General features: G+C 60.3%; 1 protein-coding gene across 2 annotated transcripts in view; it reads left to right on the top strand.

Moving 5' to 3' along the window:
* The first annotated feature begins 1,181 nt into the window (after positions 1 to 1,181).
* ANKRD52 (ankyrin repeat domain 52) overlaps positions 1,182 to 18,239 on the top strand; it is a 28,233-nt gene continuing 11,175 nt past the window's right edge. The window contains exons 1-21 of one of the 2 annotated variants that reach the window (XM_055792070.1): positions 1,182 to 1,308; positions 4,905 to 4,988; positions 7,427 to 7,505; positions 8,771 to 8,841; positions 10,580 to 10,780; positions 10,923 to 11,010; positions 11,167 to 11,309; positions 11,479 to 11,691; positions 11,796 to 11,874; positions 12,477 to 12,591; positions 12,680 to 12,762; positions 12,851 to 12,968; positions 13,886 to 13,954; positions 14,265 to 14,405; positions 14,602 to 14,679; positions 14,996 to 15,107; positions 15,778 to 15,849; positions 16,450 to 16,651; positions 17,080 to 17,167; positions 17,292 to 17,409; positions 17,654 to 17,873. In XM_055792070.1, the coding sequence (XP_055648045.1) occupies positions 1,282 to 1,308; positions 4,905 to 4,988; positions 7,427 to 7,505; positions 8,771 to 8,841; positions 10,580 to 10,780; positions 10,923 to 11,010; positions 11,167 to 11,309; positions 11,479 to 11,691; positions 11,796 to 11,874; positions 12,477 to 12,591; positions 12,680 to 12,762; positions 12,851 to 12,968; positions 13,886 to 13,954; positions 14,265 to 14,405; positions 14,602 to 14,679; positions 14,996 to 15,107; positions 15,778 to 15,849; positions 16,450 to 16,651; positions 17,080 to 17,167; positions 17,292 to 17,409; positions 17,654 to 17,873 (2,401 nt within the window). In that variant the 5' untranslated portion in view covers positions 1,182 to 1,281. Of the gene's footprint in view, positions 1,309 to 4,904; positions 4,989 to 7,426; positions 7,506 to 8,770; positions 8,842 to 10,579; positions 10,781 to 10,922; positions 11,011 to 11,166; positions 11,310 to 11,478; positions 11,692 to 11,795; positions 11,875 to 12,476; positions 12,592 to 12,679; positions 12,763 to 12,850; positions 12,969 to 13,885; positions 13,955 to 14,264; positions 14,406 to 14,601; positions 14,680 to 14,995; positions 15,108 to 15,777; positions 15,850 to 16,449; positions 16,652 to 17,079; positions 17,168 to 17,291; positions 17,410 to 17,653; positions 17,874 to 18,239 lie in introns of those variants that run through there. The other variant, XM_055792071.1, reaches the window with a different exon arrangement.

The raw sequence follows: 18,239 nt of genomic DNA, 5'->3' as shown, positions 1-18,239 counted from the left end.
AAATGTCAGCAGCTGCTCGCGGGCTCCCTCATGTCACCTTGGGTTCCCAGTTAGGTAACAGTCGGCTAACGACAGGTCTAAACACATGATAAAAATAGCCCCGGCAGCACCATCCCCAGCGCCTCCTGCTCGGAACATGGCTCGGCTGGGCCAGGGTGGTGCTGCCATGCCTGCCCACATGGTCCCTGGTCAGTATTTTGAGGGATGGGGACCCTGGGTGCTGTGCCCCATCACCCACCCCTCTCCGGGCAGAGGGAGGAGGTGATAAACCAGGAGCTCCCATCTCCACAGGGCCCCACAGCCCAGCATGGCAGGAGGCACCACAGGTTCCTTGATTTAACGCTATTTCCAAGCCAGGGATGGATGCGGGATAGCTGGGCAATGCTCCGTGCCTGCCTGCTGGTGGCAGGGGGCTGGGAGGGACCGTGGGGCCATAAGCAAGTGGGGAACAGCTGAAGTGACAGCCCACTCCTCTAAACTGCCCAGCCTGGTGAGCGGGAAGTGTTTTACTGCATCCCGGGTGCTTGTGAGGGCAGGTGTGGATGGGGCAGCAGGGACACAGGCAGTGCTGCTGGCTGTACGGGCAGGGGGGCTGCAGGTGGGCAGAGATGCCCCCCACCCCAGCACAGCCCGGCGGAGCTCCTGCTGCGGCACCGAGCCGCCCTGCCAGCCCACAGCGACCGGTGTGGCGGAGGGAAGGGGTGACAGGGTGATGCCAGCACACGTCGGTGCAATCGATGCCCTGGTACCAGCTGTAGCCCCCCAAGGGGATGGCTCCAGCCAGCCAGACCCCCACACCAGGGCAGAGGGGTGGGCATGGCCCCTGCCAGGCCCCCCTCGGCGGTGGCTTGCCCCCAAGACACATTGCGGTCATAGGGGGCTTGCCCACTGCCCCAGCCTCCCTCCCGCCTGGTGTGGAGGCCACAGCCGGGTGTTGGCCCGGGGAAGCAGCCGTGGCCACGGGGAAGATGCTGCTCGCGGGGTCCCGGCCCAGCAGGGGGGACACCCCCCGGGCTGGGGGGTTTCGCGGGGCCCCAAATGCCCTCCCTGAGAACGAGGGGCCCGGGGCCGCCCCCTCGCAGAGGGTCTCGGCGGCCCGACCCCCCCGCGGCTCCGCGGGCCCCGGCGATGGCGGCCGGCGGCGGCGCTGCGGCCCGGCGGTGGCGGCCGCTCCCCGGGCGGTGGGCGGGCCCAGTCGCTCCCCGCCCCGCCAGCCGCCCGAGCGGAGCCGCCGCGGCCGGAGCCCGATGCCGGGAGCTGGGCGCTGAGGGCGGCCCCGAGATGGGGATTCTCAGCATCACGGACCAGGTACCGCCGCCGCGCCCGCCCGCCGCCCCCGCGCCGCGCCCGGCCGCAGCGCCACGCCAGCCCGGGGATGCGCGGCCTAGTGCGTGCCGCCGCCGGGCCCGGCCCTGGCCCCGGCCCGGCCGCCGCCCCAGGCCGCGGCCCCCGGCCCGCCGCGGTGCGGGGCCGCCCTGCCCGCTCCCACCTGCCGCTCGGCCCCGCCGGGCCCCCGCGCCGCCCCACCGCAGCCCCGGCCCGGAGCGGGGCTCGCCGCCCGCCGCGCTCCGCTCCGCCCGCGCCGCCGGGACCCGGGCTGGGCAGCCGGCCCAGCGGGGGCGGGACCCCCGCGCCGGTGAGGGGGCACCCGGGTGCGGGGGACACGGTTCGAGGCCCCCGGGTGGGTAAGGGCAGGACCCCGGGGTCGGGACCCCCCGGCCGGTGAAGGGAGGACCCCCTGTTTGGGACCCCCGGGCCGGTAAGGACGGGACCCCCAGACTGGTAAAGGGAGGACCCCAAAGGGCAGGACCCCGGGGTCGGGACCCCTGGGCCAAGGAGGGGAAGACCCCCAGCCCCAGGGAGCGCAGACCCCTGAGAGGGAATCCCGGCCCCAGGACCCCCTGCCCTGGCACGGGTGGGACCCCCAGGACAGGACCCCAGCCCTCCCTGGGGTCGCTGCATCTCCTGCTGCTGCCCCCGTGGTGTCCCACGGGGCTTTGGGGACCCTCCCGGGGCACAGGGTGCACCCACGGGGCTTTGGGGACCCCCACGGGGTGCAGGGTGACCCCCCGGGGCACAGGGTGCACCCACGGGGCTTTGGGGACCCCCACGGGGTGCAGGGTGTCCCCCCGGGGTGCAGGGTGCCCCCACACGGCTTTGGGGACCCCCCCGGGGTGCAGGGTGTCCCCTCAGGGCTTTGGGGACACCCATGGGGCTTTGGGGACCTCCCCGAGGTGCAGGGTATCCCCATGGGGCTTTGGGGACCCTCCTAGGGCACAGGATGTCCCCTCAGGGCTTTGGGGACACCCACGGTGAGCAGGGACCCCTCCCGCGGTGCAGGGTTACCCCCACGGGGCTTTGGGGACCCTCCCGGGGTGCAGGGTGTCCCCTCAGGGCTTTGGGGACCCTCCCATGGCACAGGGTGCCCCCACACTGCTTTAGGGACCCTCCTGGGGTGCAGGGTGTCCCCTCAGGGCTTTGGGGACACCCACGGTGAGCAGGGACCCCTCCCAGGGCACAGGGTTGCCCCCACGGGGCTTTGGGAACCCTCCTGGGGTGCAGGGTGTCCCCTCAGGGCTTTGGGGACCCTCCCATGGCACAGGGTTGCCCCCACGGGGCTTTGGGTACCCTCCTGGGGTGCAGGGTGCCCCCTCAGGGCTTTGGGGACCCTCCCATGGCACAGGGTGCCCCCACGGGGCTTTGGGGACCCTCCTGGGGTGCAGGGTGTCCCCTCAGGGCTTTGGGGACCCTCCCATGGCACAGGGTGCCCCCACGGGGCTTTAGGGACCCTCCTGGGGTGCAGGGTGTCCCCTCAGGGCTTTGGGGACCCTCCTGGGGTGCAGTGTGTCCCCTCAGGGATTTGGGGACACCCCCGAAGTGCAGGGTGTCTCCCACACCACCAGGTTTCAAGGCAGCTCCCACCACCCCGGTGCCACCAGCCTGTAGCCCTCGCCCAGCTCCCAGCCCACCCATTTGGGGGGTGGGGGTGTCTCTCTGGGGACCCCAATCCCTGAGCATCCCTGTCGCCCTCCCCCAGCCGGGAGCTGCTCCCACGGCCTGGCCGCCGCCTGTGGCCCTGCTTGCTCGGGCTCCATGTCCGTATCCCAGCGCTGGGGCAGCGACCCCCGGCATCACCTTGGCTGAGGGGTCCGCTCTGCCCTGCGCCTTTTCCGTAAACCCCCTTGATCCCCCTGGATTTCCGAGATCGGGGCTGCCGGCCCCTCGGAACCAAGTATTTATGCCGGCTCCTGCGGTATCGTTAATAGAGCGAGTGTTTGAAGGCTGGCAGGGTGGATGAAGGAGGGGAGGGGTGAGGATGAGGGATTGATCTGTGATTTAAATAGAACTTTTTTTTTTTTTTTTTTTTTTTTTTGGAACCAAAACATTTAGCTTTCCCTGTGAATGGTGGGTGGGTGTGTCAGACCCAGCACTGCTGCAAACCGCGCGCCACCGAAGACAGCTCAGGGCATAATTACTGTCTGTGATTCTTTTCCCCTTTTCTTTTTTTTTTTTTAAAAAAAAACAACCTTTATTTTTTTTAATGTCTAACGAGTGATGCTGAGTCTGCTGCATTCCAGGGGAGTGACTCACGAGTTCCCTCTGACCTGGGATGTGTTCCCCGCGTTTAACTGCTCTTACTTTGATGGTAGGGTGAGCAGATGAGCGTGAGCGTGGCTGGGCAGCAGGGACGAGGAGGGATTGCCTTGTAAACGAAGCTCCGTTGCTCTTCTGAGAGGTCAAGATAAGTGGGGCTCGCTGCTTTTTGACCGTTAGATCTACTCTTCGGCGTGTGGGCAGAGCTTGAGGGGTTGTGCTGGGGCTGCCGCGGCTCGCTTGGGGTCGCAGCACCCTGGACTTGCCACGTGAAAAGCAGCGGAGGCTCGAGCAGCCGGAGCAGAGAATTCGGCAGCGATTGTGGGGTGCCAAGAACGGAGCAGACCTAGAGCATCGCAGCCTCTGCCCCAAAGGCCCTGCTGCACAAAAATGACGGGTTTAGGCCTGTGAAACAAGGAGTGGGGTGCGGGGTTCTTGGGTGGAGGTCGGGCAGCATCTCACCCACCGACCTGTTCTGCTGTGCGCCTCGGCGTGGGGACCTGCGTGCTGCCCCTGCCCCACGGGAGGCCCTGGTGGTTCCACAGCCCACGGTGCCGGCTGGCTCCGTGAGCTGGGCTGGGGCTCCTGGAGCGTGCCAAGGTCTGCTAGGTGACTTCTCTGAGATGTGGGCAGCAGGCAGGAGGAGCTGTGGGCTGGGCTTTGCCCGGCGGGGCTTCACCTGGCATTGGAGCCAGCGTAGCATCGTAGGTGTTTCTCAGAAGACAGGAGAGCAGCAGTAGGGACACAGCCTTCTGCAGGAGAGCGTGAGGCGTTGCTTAGTTGTGCCTTGGGAAACCTGATTCACTGCAAAGACCTGTCTCAGACCAGGAGACTTTAGCCAGCTCGGAGGGAGGATTTCCTGGCTGTGGATAAAGCTTTGGATAGCAGGAGCCGGACCTGGCTTCCCGTGCTGGGGTGCTGCACGTGGGGAGCTGAGCTGTGCCATGGGCACGCTGCTGGGGGATCTGCAGGTGGGCTGCCGGGGCCGTGGTCAGCGCTGCTCCCTGGATTCAGGAAGTGGGGAGGCTTTTCCAGTGATTCCTTGGCCTGTTCACCAACAAACAACTGAGAAAAGTACCTTTGCTGGCTTGAAAATTACTCCCTGGTGCTGGCTGAGCCACAACCGTGAGGAAGCTGCTGGTGGGCCGGGCTCTGGCAGCAGCAGGCGCAGGGGGCTTGTTTGTGGAGCAAGGTCCTGGCTGAATCAGGCCGGTGTAAAGTCTCTGACACGCGGTAGCGCTGCTGGTTCTCCTCCCTCTCTTGTCCTCCATGTGGTGCCACCTTCATGACTTGCTTCTTTTCCTTTGTAGCCTCCTCTGGTCCAAGCCATCTTCAACCGCGATATAGAGGAGGTGCGGTCGTTGCTGAATCAGAAGGAGAACATTAATGTATTGGTGAGTGCTGCCCGGCCGTGCTCGCTCCCCTTCCTTCACCCACCTCTCCCCGCTCCCTTGCCTGCAGTGCGGTTCTTTCGCAGCGGGGAAGAGGGGAGGGCAGAGGCTCAAGCAGGTGAGATGTGCGTGTGAGGGTCTTTTTGGCGAGGATGGTCAGAAGTAGAGTTTTGAAACAAAAGATTGCTGGATTCTGCTCCTGGCGCAGCTGCCATTTGCTGCTCAGCTTTGTCCTGTTGCCTCAATCTTGCCATCTGTAAAATGGGGCACGTAGAAGACCAGGACTCCCACCCCTCCCCAGGAGACGGTGAGAGCCTCCTGAAGCTCTGGGCTGTGCAGAGCATCACTGAGAGGCTGTGGGGGTGTGTGGGAGGACTTTTCACAGAGGCTTAGCTTAGCTGCCTTGCCAGTTTACCTTTTTCTCCTTTGGGATGGCAACCCAAAATAGTTTGGTGTGAACGCAGCAGGTCTGGCTTGAGATAAGGTTGTTCCCCAGAGGTGAAGGAGGATTTGAGCTGCTCAGCAAAGCTGAGTTCACCTCACAAGTGTTAGGAGGGGTTTCCACTGCGCTCATCTTCAGCCTGACGGCAAAGGGTGGGTTTGACGCTTCTTCCAGAGCGGGCGGGGAGGCCGGGAGAGGCAGCTGCCATTCGGACACATCCCTCCGGGTCCCACGAGCGGCCAGGCTGGCTCCTGGGGGAGCAGCCCTCGGTAGCCCCAGTCTGGTGGTGACGAGCGTGGTCTGTCCTCATTGTGGAGCGTGGGGACCAGGCTCCGGCAAGGGAAGGGGTGAAACCTGCCCGTGAGCGTTCCCATCTGCCTTGTCAGCGTGCCTTCCCTTGATCTGCCTTATGAGCTTCCCGCTAACACATCAGCGGCAGATGTGCAGATAAGAAACACAGCCTGCTGCGACGCAGGCTGGCGCGTTGGTCGGCGCTGCCTGCACCAGCCCAGGTCTGCCTGACATGGTGGCACAGTTGGACTGGTGCCGGGTCAACAGTTTCTGTGCTCTCAGCCCAAAAGCTGGGCTAAGTTCTGAGCCCTAGGCAAGAGCAGCCTGTTCTGGTTCAGCGTTTCTGAGCTGTGGCGTGAACCGGGGCCTCTGCTCCGTGCTGCTCCCAGCTGTGCTGCAGGCAGCTGCCGGCTTTTTGGCATGCTCCTGTGTGTTTCGCTGAGCGCTTGGTCAGGGAGCTCGCCTGACCCAACCTGCCGAGCTGGGGCTGCTGTGCACCCCGATCCTCATGGTTTTAAACCCTGAGGTCAAGGGCAGGCACGGTGGACGCTGGCCAGCATCCCGGGAAGGTGAGGGCGTCCCTGTGCTGGTGCCCGTGTGCCAGGAGGACTAATGATTCGATCGTATCTTAGCTTATTACACAGAGAGCGCGTGGGGATTTTTTTTTTCCATGACTGGTTCAGTTGGGGACCCGGCACCTCTTCGTCCTCTCTTGTCGGGAGAGAGGGTTGGGATTGTTTTGCTGAGCTCTCGCACAGCTGCTGAAGGAATAAAACCACAATTGTTAACACTTAATTTCCTTTTTGTGTGCAGGTTTAGAAATGTTGTTGCTTGTTCAGTGACCTGCCAGCTGGGTTTCACTTTCACATCCTCCCGCCTGGTTGTGCCAGCACAAGTTGTTACCAAAAAAAAATGAAACCACCACCATTTTCCAAACAGTTTTTAACTTAATGAAAAGCAATTACATTCCCCCCCCTCCCCCAAAACACAAAATCTGGGGCTTGAAACGAGCACAGCTCGTCTGGCTTTCTACATGTTTGCTTCCTGGCTTTAGTACGTGGCATGTTCCCCAAGGAGGGCCTGAACCAAACGCCTGAAGCAGAGGTTACCCAGGGCCCAGCCCTGAGTAAACAGAAGTGAAAGGTATTTTTTCTTTGGCTAATCCAATCTAAGATCAGAGAGGGGCTTCTGCACCTTCCTGGCCTTCGGCAGCTGGCAGGTCTGAGTCTGGTTTCGGAGCTGTCTGTAATTCTGAGTGGTTTTTATTGTTGGCCGAAAGGATAAAAGTGTGTAGAACGGGACAGCCTGTGCGCTGTCAGAGCACAGCCAGGCTTTCTTCTCCGGTGGCAGAATGCTTTGTAGACGCTCATTAAGTCCAGGAGCACCGGAGCCAGGTCGCGTTGGTCTCTGGGGAGTCAGTGCAGGGGTGGAACGAGCGGCTGGAGCTCTCACAGCATCCCTGTCTCATGGCCCCGGTACTCTCTGCTCTGGCCCCCCGGTGCACCCCAGCACCCGCGGAGCTCCCAAAGGGCTGCGTTCCCCTGCAGCGCCCCAGGATGGTGCTGGGTTTAAGCGGTTTTCCCCTTGTCCTACGTCCCGAGGTGCTTGACGTGCTTACAGGAGGTGTTGGGGCAGACTGGAGCGGAGGAGGGATTCCGCCTGCCCTCGAAGCTCACGGACGCTTTTTGTTTCTTACATCCCTGCTTAGGACCAAGAAAGACGAACGCCGCTGCATGCTGCTGCCTACATAGGAGATGTTGCAATCCTCGAGCTCCTAATACTGTCAGGTAAGGGCCAAGGCTCAGGGTGCTTGGCTCGACTGCTGGTGCTGCCTTTAGGGCGTCTTTCTGATCTCTGCTGGCCTTAGGGGCGCCGAGCAATAGGCTTTGGTCACCCTCCAAGCAACCGTGTGTTCATTCTTAAGCCTGTGGGGTTGCAGCCAGGGGAAGATTAGGAAATGTTGCCATAATCCTAAGAGGTTTGTTCAGACAGAGAAGAGTCTTGGAACTGAAATAGCAGAGGTGGAAACCAAGCCAGGAGGGGGATGTGTGCAAGGTGTCCAGTGGTAGGAGGAGATACTGGAGGAGGGTGCTGTGGGAATGCGTGCCTCGGCGATGCCTTGAATGGCAGAATGCTCCAGGGAGTAGAGTTTCACTTGCTCCTGGAGAGGGCTCTGCTAAAAACCGGGGGATTTTGCTCAGTTTTGGCTTGTGTTACTTGGCGTAAAGCTGCCCTTCGTTTCCCTCTGGAGATGCTCAGCCCTGCGTTTGGGTCCTGTGTCCGTGTGGTGCAGGCAGGGGAGTCTTCTCGTCTGCTGTTCACCAGTGCAGTGCCTTGGGGCACTGTGGGCTTTGCAGCTGCTTGCTGGTGGTGTGGGGGAACCCTGAGGCTGGCGTGATCTTACGTGACCCTGACAAGGAGAGACTTGGGGGAAATCCTTTGCTGAGGGCTTGTCAAACAGGACTGGGGATGTTCAGCGTTGTCTGCAGAGCATGGGATGCCCTTACGTGCCCTGTGTTGATTTTTTTTCATGCCTGGGTGTTGAGCTCTCAGCAGCAAAGAAAGGCAGGGGCTTCAGGGGTTGTGGGACCTCAGTGCCTAGCACAATGGTGCTGGGGTGGTCATGTCTTTCCTTTCTAATATGGAGATGCAGCCCACAGTGACCACAGCTCCCAGCGTTAAATGCTCTGGGTTTTTTGTCTCAGGTGGCCTTGTGTCGAAGCAAGGAGCAGAACTGCTTGCCGGGTCTCTGTTGTGTTTTTTTTGGCTCGGTGGGGAAGCTGGCACTCGGGGAGACACATTCTCTTTACTCTGTGCCTTGCCGTGTCCTTTGCAGTGCACCAGCACAGTCTCCCAAGGGAGAGCTTGTTCCTCTTGCACTTCCCAGGGTCTGTCCCACCGAAAGCTCCGCGCGGGGTCCTCTCTCGCAGCAGAACCGACACTTGCCCGCTGGGTGCCTCAGAGGTGGCTGCAGAGCTGCCCTGGGGCTCTGGAGCAGGGGCGGCCAGTCACCTCTCTGCCCCCTGTGTCCCCTCCTTGTGTTCCTCCTCAGGTGCTAATGTTAACGCAAAGGACACTGTTTGGCTCACCCCGTTACACCGCGCTGCGGCTTCTCGTAACGAGGTAGGTTCCCGCTGAAGTGCCCTCTGGCTCCGTCTGCTCCTTGCGTGGGGGTGGTGGGTGCCAATGGGAGGAGGGGACCGTGCTGCTTCTCTTTTCCTTCGTGCCTGGTTTTGGCTGAGATGGGTGGTCCCGTTAGAGTGGAGAGGGAATGAATGTGTAATTCAGAGGCTGAATATGAGAGCTGGAAAAAAAATCCCCTTGGTTCCTTTCCCTCCATCCTTCAGGAATTAGCACGTGGGTTTTCCCCACAGCATCCTCCTCCCCGCCTTTCCCCCTTCTCCAGGGTTTCGTCTAATCCAGGTTTACATTTCTTTGAGGGATGATGGGGCTCTCACCCTTTCTCTCGGGAGCCAGTTCCGACAGATCTGGTTGGAAAGATTTCCTGACGTTTAGCTTTTGTGGACTTAACTTCATCCCACTTCACTTTGTCCTGTTTTGAGTTGCTGGAGAGCAAGAAACTCTGTGGTCACGTTGGTTGGAGCCAGGGGATCTGAAGCCCTGACTCTGACATGCAGGGCAAGTTACCACACATCGGCGGGTTGCGTGAATTCTCTTAATCAGCAGCAGACACGGGATGAAACACATTAGTGTAAACCCCTGCTGAAGGCATTCGCTGCGAACATGTGTGGACGGTTACTGTGGGTCGCTAAAATACGGGGAGCTCAGCGAGTCGAGACTGTGTTGCTGTCAGGTCTGAAGCGCTGCTTGTCTTGTGAATTGGAAAACGCTCCTTTGCTTCTCTGCCTCAGCTCAGATGTGCTGGAGAGTCCCCTCCCTCATTCTGTTCTTCCCCAGGGTGCTTGGCACGGGGCTGTGCCAGTGCCCTGCGTGCCTAGCTCCTGAGAGGAGCCTTCCCGAAATGCCTCTGCACTTCACGGCTTTTCCTGCCCGGAGCCTGCTCTCTAGAATTGTTGGGTTTACGTACTGCCTGGCTGTTTCACGTGCTTCCCCCAGCCAGGAGGGGTATCAGCTAGCCCCGGGAGAAAAGAGCGGAGCAGTGAGCCGTGGGGCTGGGGTCGCTGGGAAGCGCTGCCCCGATGCTGCGTGGAAGTGGGCAGCCTGTAAACCGTAGGGAGGAAAAGGTGGGGTTGCGGCAAACAACTTCTACCAGCAAAAGGGGGAAATAATTATCAAATATAGGTCAGTGGGTCACATTTGTCATCCCCCGGGCACTTTGCACCTCGTGAGTCATGAGAACGCTCACTCTGAGTTAAATCCCGTGGCTCGGAGGTATTTCTCCCGTGCCGGTACCCCCGTGCAGCCGCGTTTCACAGTTGTTCTCGGGTGGGATGAGCCCGGCTTATTCGAGTCCCACGCACCAAACTCCAGCTGGAAGGAGCTGGAGCAGCCCAGGTGAAGGCTGGAGGATTGGTGTAGGGAAGATTCCTTCTCCCTGCTCCTTCTTAGAGCCTCTCTCACTGTCTATACCTCTCTCACCCTTTCTCTGTGATAACTGCTGAAACACAGCCATAAGGTGGGGTTCGCTGGGGAGGTGAAAGCGAGCGAGTCCTTCCCTTTGACACAGTGGGAGCAGCGATGCTTGTGAGCGTGCGGAGCAGGTTCAGCGCCGCAAGGGCTGCCCTGGCTCTCGGGGCTGTGGGCTGGGGTGGATCTGGGCAGCTCCATGCAGTGCTGAAAGCATGAGGTGGCCTGAGATGCAGCTTTCCCCACCTGGCTGGAGGGCTTCTGCGTGCTCCAGCGGCTGGGTTAGAGCTCTGCTTCCTTCTGCTCCTGCTAGAAGGCACTTCACCTCCTCCTGAAGCACTCGGCAGATGTCAATGCCCGTGACAAGTATTGGCAAACGCCTCTGCACGTCGCTGCTGCCAACCGGGCCACCAAGTGTGTGGAGGCCATCATCCCCCTGCTGAGCACTGTCAATGTCGCGGACCGCACGGGCCGCACGGCGCTGCACCATGCCGTGCACAGCGGTCACCTCGAGGTAGGCCAGGCAGGTTCGGGCGCAGGGGGTCCCGTGCGCGTCCACCTTCCTGGGTCCGGGCTTCGCAGGTGGCGAAGGCGCCTCTGCCCGCACAAGCGGGGAGGGATGGCAGCCTTGCTTCTCACCGCTTCTCCCTGCCTAGATGGTGAACCTGCTGTTGAACAAAGGGGCCAGCCTGAGTACTTGCGACAAGAAGGACCGCCAGCCCATCCACTGGGCAGCTTTCCTGGGTAGGTTTTCCCCACGGGCATCGGTCCAGTTTCTTCTCCCACGTTGCTTGTTGCCTATGGATTCACCTTGCAGGGTGGTGGGGCTCCCCAGAGGCCGCTGTGCCCAGGTCTCCATTTCCGGGGGTCCCCTGGCTGTTACCGCTGTCTCCCGGACAGGGCATTTGGAAGTTCTGAAGCTGCTGGTGGCCCGGGGAGCTGATGTGATGTGTAAGGACAAGAAGGGCTACACCCTGCTGCACACTGCAGCAGCCAGCGGCCAGATCGAAGTTGTGCGTCACCTGCTGAGGCTGGGAGTCGAGGTAAAGACCCCCGTGGCTGCGCACAGGGTGGGCTCGGGCACGGGCCAGTCTGGAGACCGGGATAGGAGAGAGCGCTGGGTGGTGGCAGGAGCCTTGGCTGGTTCTTGGCTGCCTTTTTGTTTTCTTCTTCCTGAATCCCCACATCTGCTGGGGTTTGTTGCTTCCACAGATCGATGAACCAAATTCCTTCGGTAACACTGCACTTCACATTGCCTGTTACATGGGCCAAGATGCCGTGGCCAACGAGCTGGTCAATTACGGCGCCAATGTCAATCAGCCTAACGAGAAGGGCTTCACCCCTCTGCACTTTGCTGCCGTCTCCACCAATGGGGCCCTGTGCCTAGAGCTCCTCGTGAACAACGGGGCCGATGTCAACTTTCAGGTCTGGCAGCTTTGGGATGGGGGGAGCGAGGATCTGCTGCCCCAGGCAAGGGCTCGGGGAGGGTGGTAGGAAGCCTGATGCGATGTCGCTTCTGCTCTCTGCAGAGTAAGGAAGGGAAGAGCCCTTTGCACATGGCTGCCATTCATGGACGGTTCACGCGTTCACAGATCCTCATTCAGAACGGTGAGTGGCTTCTTCCTCCGGCCCTGCCTTATCCCAGCCGTTTCCTTGTGCTTCTGAGCACCTGCCTCCAGGACCAACTCGCGTGTTTGCCCGGGGAGGGGTTTAAGAGCTCTACAATTATCACTCAAATCCACTCTGGTCCCTTGGGGCTGTTGCCGGTGGCCCTGGGTGGCTTGGGGGGTGGCAGGGAGTGTGCGTACCCTCAAGGGCAGCGAGGTGTAGACCAAGAGACTGACATTCCAGCCAGGTCAGAGCAGCTGTGGCCAGAGAACATTCCCACTGCCATGTCCGACCTGAAAGACAATATTCTTGTAAGAGGGCTGTAGGCTTGGCAGACACGCCGGGGGTTCAGCCAGAGACCTCCGTGGCTGAAAGCATCCCCTCCTGGGGGAAGGGGGAGAGATGTAATGCCCCAGGCTTGCAGGACACAAGTGGGATCTCAGCTCAGAGAGCAGTGTACAGTTCTCCTTCTGCACGATGCTGAATGGACTTGAGCTGTCGGCTGTGTCCCCCAGATGGGGGTGAAGCCCTGGGAACAGCCTGGGCTGCTTGGGATAGAACCCAGAGACCCGCTGACAAAGCGCTCGGCTTTTCCTTTCTAGGCAGTGAGATTGACTGTGCTGACAAATACGGCAATACCCCCCTCCACGTTGCTGCTAGATATGGCCACGAGCTGCTAATTAGTACTTTGATGACGAATGGTGCTGACACTGCAAGGTAAGGAAGGACTCATCCTCTCTTTCCCTGCCCTGGGCTGGAGGATGCAGAAATGATCCATCCTGACTCCCTTGTCTTCTCCTGGCAGGCGTGGGATCCACGACATGTTCCCTCTGCACTTAGCTGTTCTCTTTGGATTTTCAGACTGTTGTCGTAAGCTACTTTCCTCAGGTGAGTGGCTTAGCCGCCCCTCCTGCAGTGGGGGCAGTCGGGTGACCCCCGGGCTTGCCCCTGACTCCCTGCCCCTCCGGCCACCCAGGTCAGTTGTACAGTATCGTCTCCTCGCTGAGCAATGAGCACGTGCTGTCTGCAGGCTTCGATATCAACACGCCTGACAACCTCGGGAGGACTTGCCTCCACGCTGCTGCTTCTGGAGGGTGAGCCGTGCACGGGGCGCTGGTCCCACTCTGCGTGCAGGAAGCCCCCAGCCCAAACCGCAACCCCCCTCTCTGTGTGTGAGCTACAGCACAGGCAGTCTTTTGGTCAGGATTGGGAGCTGGACCCTTGGGTGCTGTTCCTGGTTCTGAGAGAGAGCAGACACCTGTGTTTAGAGCAGGAATGAAAACGGAAACCTTTTTTGGCCCTGTTCTGCCGCTGACCGTGTGACTCGTCCCGGTTGCTCCCTCCTTGGCTGTTCACCCTTCTTTAAAGAGGGGCTAAAATGCTTCCTTGGCTGGGGCTTCGTTCAGGGCTCAGGAGCTGGTGCCTGGAAGCAGCAGGGATTTAGCTGGCCCTGTGAATGCCTCGTATTGTTTGTTTCATTTCACCTGGGGCACTGAGAGTGAGCACGGCTGCAGCAGTCCAGCAGAGGTGCTGCGTCCCGTGGAGGACCTCATTTCTGTTATACTGGTGTGATGCTTGAGAGGTGTCCTTCGGCATCGCAGCGCTGTTACCCTGCCTGAGCAGGAGGCAGAAATCCTAGATTTTTTTTGATTTTTTTTTTTTTTTTTTGTAGCAGCAAATCCAGTGCGTCAGCTGCACTAGTGCCGTGGCGAATGTCTCTCTGTAATTGCCTGGTTGTTTGAGAGCTCCGCGTAGTGCAGGGTAGCGCTGGTGAGGCAGGAAGCTTGAAGGGTTAGTTCACTGGAGAGCAGGGAAGAGCTTTGTGTGCGCAGCGTCCCGCCGTGGCTGCGGCTCTTATGCTGCCCGGTGGTGACAAACTGAGTCGAGTTCCGGCAATGTCCGGGCTGCGCAGGTGAGAAGCATAGCTGTCTTGTCTGCAGCTAGGAGGAGTTTGCATTCTTGCTGTGGTCTCTTCTGATCTGTGTCTAACTCATCTCCCTACCTCCTGTAGGAATGTTGAATGTCTTAATTTGCTGTTGAGCAGCGGTGCTGACTTGAGGAGGAGAGATAAATTCGGAAGGTAGGTGGCCTGCGGGCTTTGCAAGGGAGCAAGGGTGATTTCCTCCAGCCCTAAACCAGCCGGAGCGCGCTCAGCCTGGTTTGGTTTGGGCCATTCCTAAGACCTTTCTGCATTTGGTGTCTCAAGCTGCTTCCTTCACCCCCTTTCACCCCAAGGGGTCCAGCTCTGGCTCTTTAGAAACCCAAACCCTTGAGCCAGAGCCGGGGGGGGGGCACGGCTGGTTCCCGCCGTCCTGCCTTGCTGCCAGGCGAGTTTCCGTGCCCGCGACGGGCGGCACGGCTCAGCTTCCTTCTCCTTTCCCCCTTCCCAGGACTCCACTGCACTACGCAGCTGCCAACGGCAGCTATCAGTGTACGGTGACGCTGGTCACAGCGGGAGCCAGTATTAACGAGGCTGACTGTAAAGGCTGTACCCCCTTACACTATGCTGCTGCTTCGGACACGTACAGGAGGTGAGTGTCTCGGTGGCGCGCGCTCCTTGCGGCTGGGGCTGGAGACCATGGCACACTGCTGGGCTCTGCTGTTCCCTGGCCAACCCACCCCCCGCCCCCGCAGCTGGTGCTCAGCGGTTCCTGAAGAGGGGAGCGCTTTGAGGAGCGTGGTAGGAGAGGGTAATCAGCAAACTGATGCGGGTCTCTGACCTTTCAGAGCAGAGACTCATTCAGGAAACAGCCATGACACTGATGAGGAGCCACTGAAGGAGTCCAGGCTGAAGGAGGCGTTCTTGTGAGTCCGCGCTGCAGCCCCGTCTGGCAGTTTTTTGTTGCTTATCCCTTCCCCAGCCCCCTGCATGCACTCGCTAGAAATACCTGGCTGCTGCTTACGCTGAACTGAGCGGTGATGCCTTGGAGGAAACATCTGCTGATTCGATTCTGGAGGCAAACCTGGCTGTCGCTTCCTGGCCCTTGCTGCCAGTGGGCTTTGCATGCGCTTGGTGTCTTGAGGGGATTAGCCCAGCATCTGCTCTGAGATAAATCGGGGGTGGGGGGTGTCCCTGCAAAGCTCTGCCTCTGCAATATCCCCTTTCTCTTGCTCGTTGCAGTTGTTTAGAGTTCTTGCTGGATAATGGTGCTGACCCATCCCTCCGGGACAAGCAGGGATATACCGCTGTCCACTATGCAGCTGCGTATGGCAACAGGCAGAACCTTGAACTGGTGAGTGAGCTGGAGAAACAGCTGGAGAAACCCCTCCGTGCTGGTAGGGGAAGGGGGGAAGCCCCCCCTAAAGGAACGTCTCAGACCTTACGGTGTCCAGGTCTGGCTAAAGGACTGTGCGTGTTGTAGGCACTGCTGTGTCAGGGTTTGTCCAGGAGGAAGGGAGATGGGTTTGATGAAAAAGCACGGGGATTCCTGGGGAGCCGTTGTGCTGGGAATACCACGGAGGAAAGACCTGTGCCTGAGCGAGATGTCTGAGAGGAAGGAGCTGTTGCCTGGCACAGGAGGACGTATGGATGTCTTGTGTAAACCCCTGGCAACAGAGCAAGGTTTGGATTTTAAAAGGAAGCCTGGAGACCTGTGCCAGGGAAGAGTTCTTGCAGTACAGAAGATGCCTTGCAACCCTGTCTGCAATGCCTGCGCTGTTACAGGGCCAGCTTGCAGCAGTGTGCGCATCGTGTGAGTAGGGGGGGGGGGGGGCTTCAGGACAGCAGGGACCTGATGTGACTGTCTACGCAGGGCCCAAAGCCAGGTTAAGGAAGGTCCCATCCTGAAATTCAGATCGTTCTGAAGCAGATGGGCAGGTTTTCTAATGCCGCTGGTGGACAGGGTGTCTGTCAAAGCCTCCGTGAGTCCAGGGTCAGTTATGGTTTTGTTGTTGCTGTTGCAGCTCCTGGAAATGTCTTTTAACTGCCTGGAGGATGTGGAAAGCACCATTCCAGTCAGCCCTTTGCACTTAGCTGTAAGTACGGCTGGCCCAACCCCAGGGTTGCGGAGGGCGCTTGGCTCCGTGCAGGCTTCGTGCTATGTCCTGGAGAGGTGCCCGCTCCTGGGCAGCGCGGGCTGCATCCCGGCAGCTGTTGGTGCTGAGCAGGGCAGAGGAGGAAGGCACCGGTGTCTGGGGAGCAGCTTTCCCCACGGGCTGATGGTCAAAGTCCCTTTGATTTGTGTGTTAAACTCCTTGCTCTTCCCAGAGCTTTCTGTTTGCTGCTATTTGGAGCCATCTCCCTTGTCAGAGCGTGGGCAGGGGTGGGAGTGGGCGAGGGCTTTGCGTGGGACCTGAGTGCCAACGAGAGGCGATGGCCAGGCACGAGCCCCTCCGGCTGGAGGGACCCAGGGGACAGGAATTGTGCTGGGGGGGGGGGGGGGGGGGGGGCTTCTGGGACCCAGGGGGCAGGAATTGTGCTGGGGGGGGGGGGGGCTTCTGGGACCCAGGGGGCAGGAATTGTGCTGGGGGGGGGGGGGCTTCTGGGACCCAGGGGGCAGGAATTGTGCTGGGAGGGGGGCTTCTGCATGCAGCCTCTCCAGACACCGCTTTAAACGGGGTCTGCTTTGTCCTCAGGCCTATAATGGTCACTGTGAAGCCCTAAAGACACTTGCTGAAACCCTCGTGAACCTCGACGTGCGGGACCACAAGGGGCGGACGGCGCTGTACCTCGCCACGGAGAGAGGCTCCACGGAGTGCGTGGAGGTGCTCACCAGCCACGGTGCGTCCGCTTTGGTGAAAGAGAGGAAGAGGAAGTGGACCCCTCTCCATGCTGCAGGTGACGGAGGGCAGACGGGGCTGGGGGGTGGCGAGGGAGCGTTTCCAGAGCCCTTCCAGCTGCTGGTGCCACCACTGCCAAGGACACCCCCTCGCCCGGCTGCTGGTCAGGAGGAGGGAAGGGGCTGTGGTTTAGGATGATGCTTAAGAGGCAGGATGGTGCCAGCAGAAGCGGAGGGTCCAAGTGGCTCAGCAGCGAGTGGGAGAGAAGGTGCCAGCAGCTTCTGCACACACACGTGTCTTCCGCTCAGCCGGTGCACGTGCTCGTCAGCCCTGCAGCTTAGCAACCTCCTAACGAACTCGCTCAGCCACGTGTGCCTGGCTGCTGGCCACGAGCCCCTTCCTTTGCTTTGCGGCAGTGGCTGGAAGGGGGGGGGGACCCGTCTGTACGTGTGCGTGACTCCTCCTTTCCTCCTGCATCGTCTCCAGCTGCCAACGGGAACACCGATTCCCTGCACCTCCTGATAGACAGCGGGGAGCGGGCGGACATCACCGACGTCATGGACATCCATGGCCAGTGAGTTTGCCTGGTGGTTTCCCTTGGGATCGGTGTGGCACAGGGTCTGGCCCCTTGCAGGGTGGCTGGGGCAGGGGGGAGGGGGCAGGACCTGAAACCCACTCCCCTCCCTGCTGCCTTTCAGAACCCCGCTGATGCTGGCGATCATGAATGGCCACGTTGACTGTGTCCACCTCTTGCTGGAGAAGGGATCCACAGCTGACGCAGCGGACAAGAGGGGGAGGACCGCCCTGCACCGAGGGGTGAGTGCATCCCTGGGACCAGGGGCCTGGAGCCCTGCAGCGTCTGCTCATCCTCCTGCCTGGAGGCTGCTTGGAGGATAAGTGGGGGGGGTTCTTTTGTTGCAAGAGTCCTCAGTGAAAGAGCCCGTTTTCCCTTCCTGAGATGCCGCATTTGAGAAGGAAGCTGTGGAAGAAGGGGGGTAGCTCTGTTGCTAAGTGACTGGAAGGTGAGCTCTGACCTCCTGGTCCTCCCTCCTGACCACAGGCTGTGACGGGCTGTGAGGACTGCCTGGCTGCCCTGCTGGACCACGATGCCTTCGTTCTGTGTCGGGATTTCAAAGGCCGGACCCCGATCCACTTTGCGTCGGCGTGCGGGCACTTAGAAATCCTGAGGACCCTGCTGCAGGCAGCTCTCTCTACTGACCCTCTGGACTCTGTGGTGGACTACAGCGGTTACTCACCGATGCACTGGGCTTCATACAGTGGTAAGGACCCGGGCTGGGCCCCTGCCCACCTCTGCACGGCTCTGGCTGTTGATGGGGAGGAGGGAGCCAGGAAGAGCCAGGTTTTCCCCTCTGTCCCCCGCTGCTCTGGGAGTCATCAGCCCAGCAGTGAATACAGACTGATGGAAAGGGATGGCAAAAATCTGGGAGGGAGGGAGGCAGGGAGTTTTTCTCCCCCTGCCAAGCTCCTTAAAAAAGGAACGAAATATGAAAACAGCTGTTCTAGAACAGGTGAGGCTGCTTCCTCCAGGACTGGGTTTATAGGATTACTTGGCCGTCACCCTGGCTGCAGAGGGTGATACAGCAACGGGAAGGAACGTCTCGGTGTTTCAAAGGGAAGCGAGCAAT

Source organism: Falco peregrinus, chromosome 19 (genome assembly GCF_023634155.1).
Source record: "Falco peregrinus isolate bFalPer1 chromosome 19, bFalPer1.pri, whole genome shotgun sequence".
NCBI classification, from domain to species: Eukaryota; Metazoa; Chordata; class Aves; order Falconiformes; family Falconidae; genus Falco; species Falco peregrinus.
The sequence above is the reverse complement of the archived record's forward strand: the minus strand, read 5'-3'. Positions and strand labels throughout refer to the sequence as shown.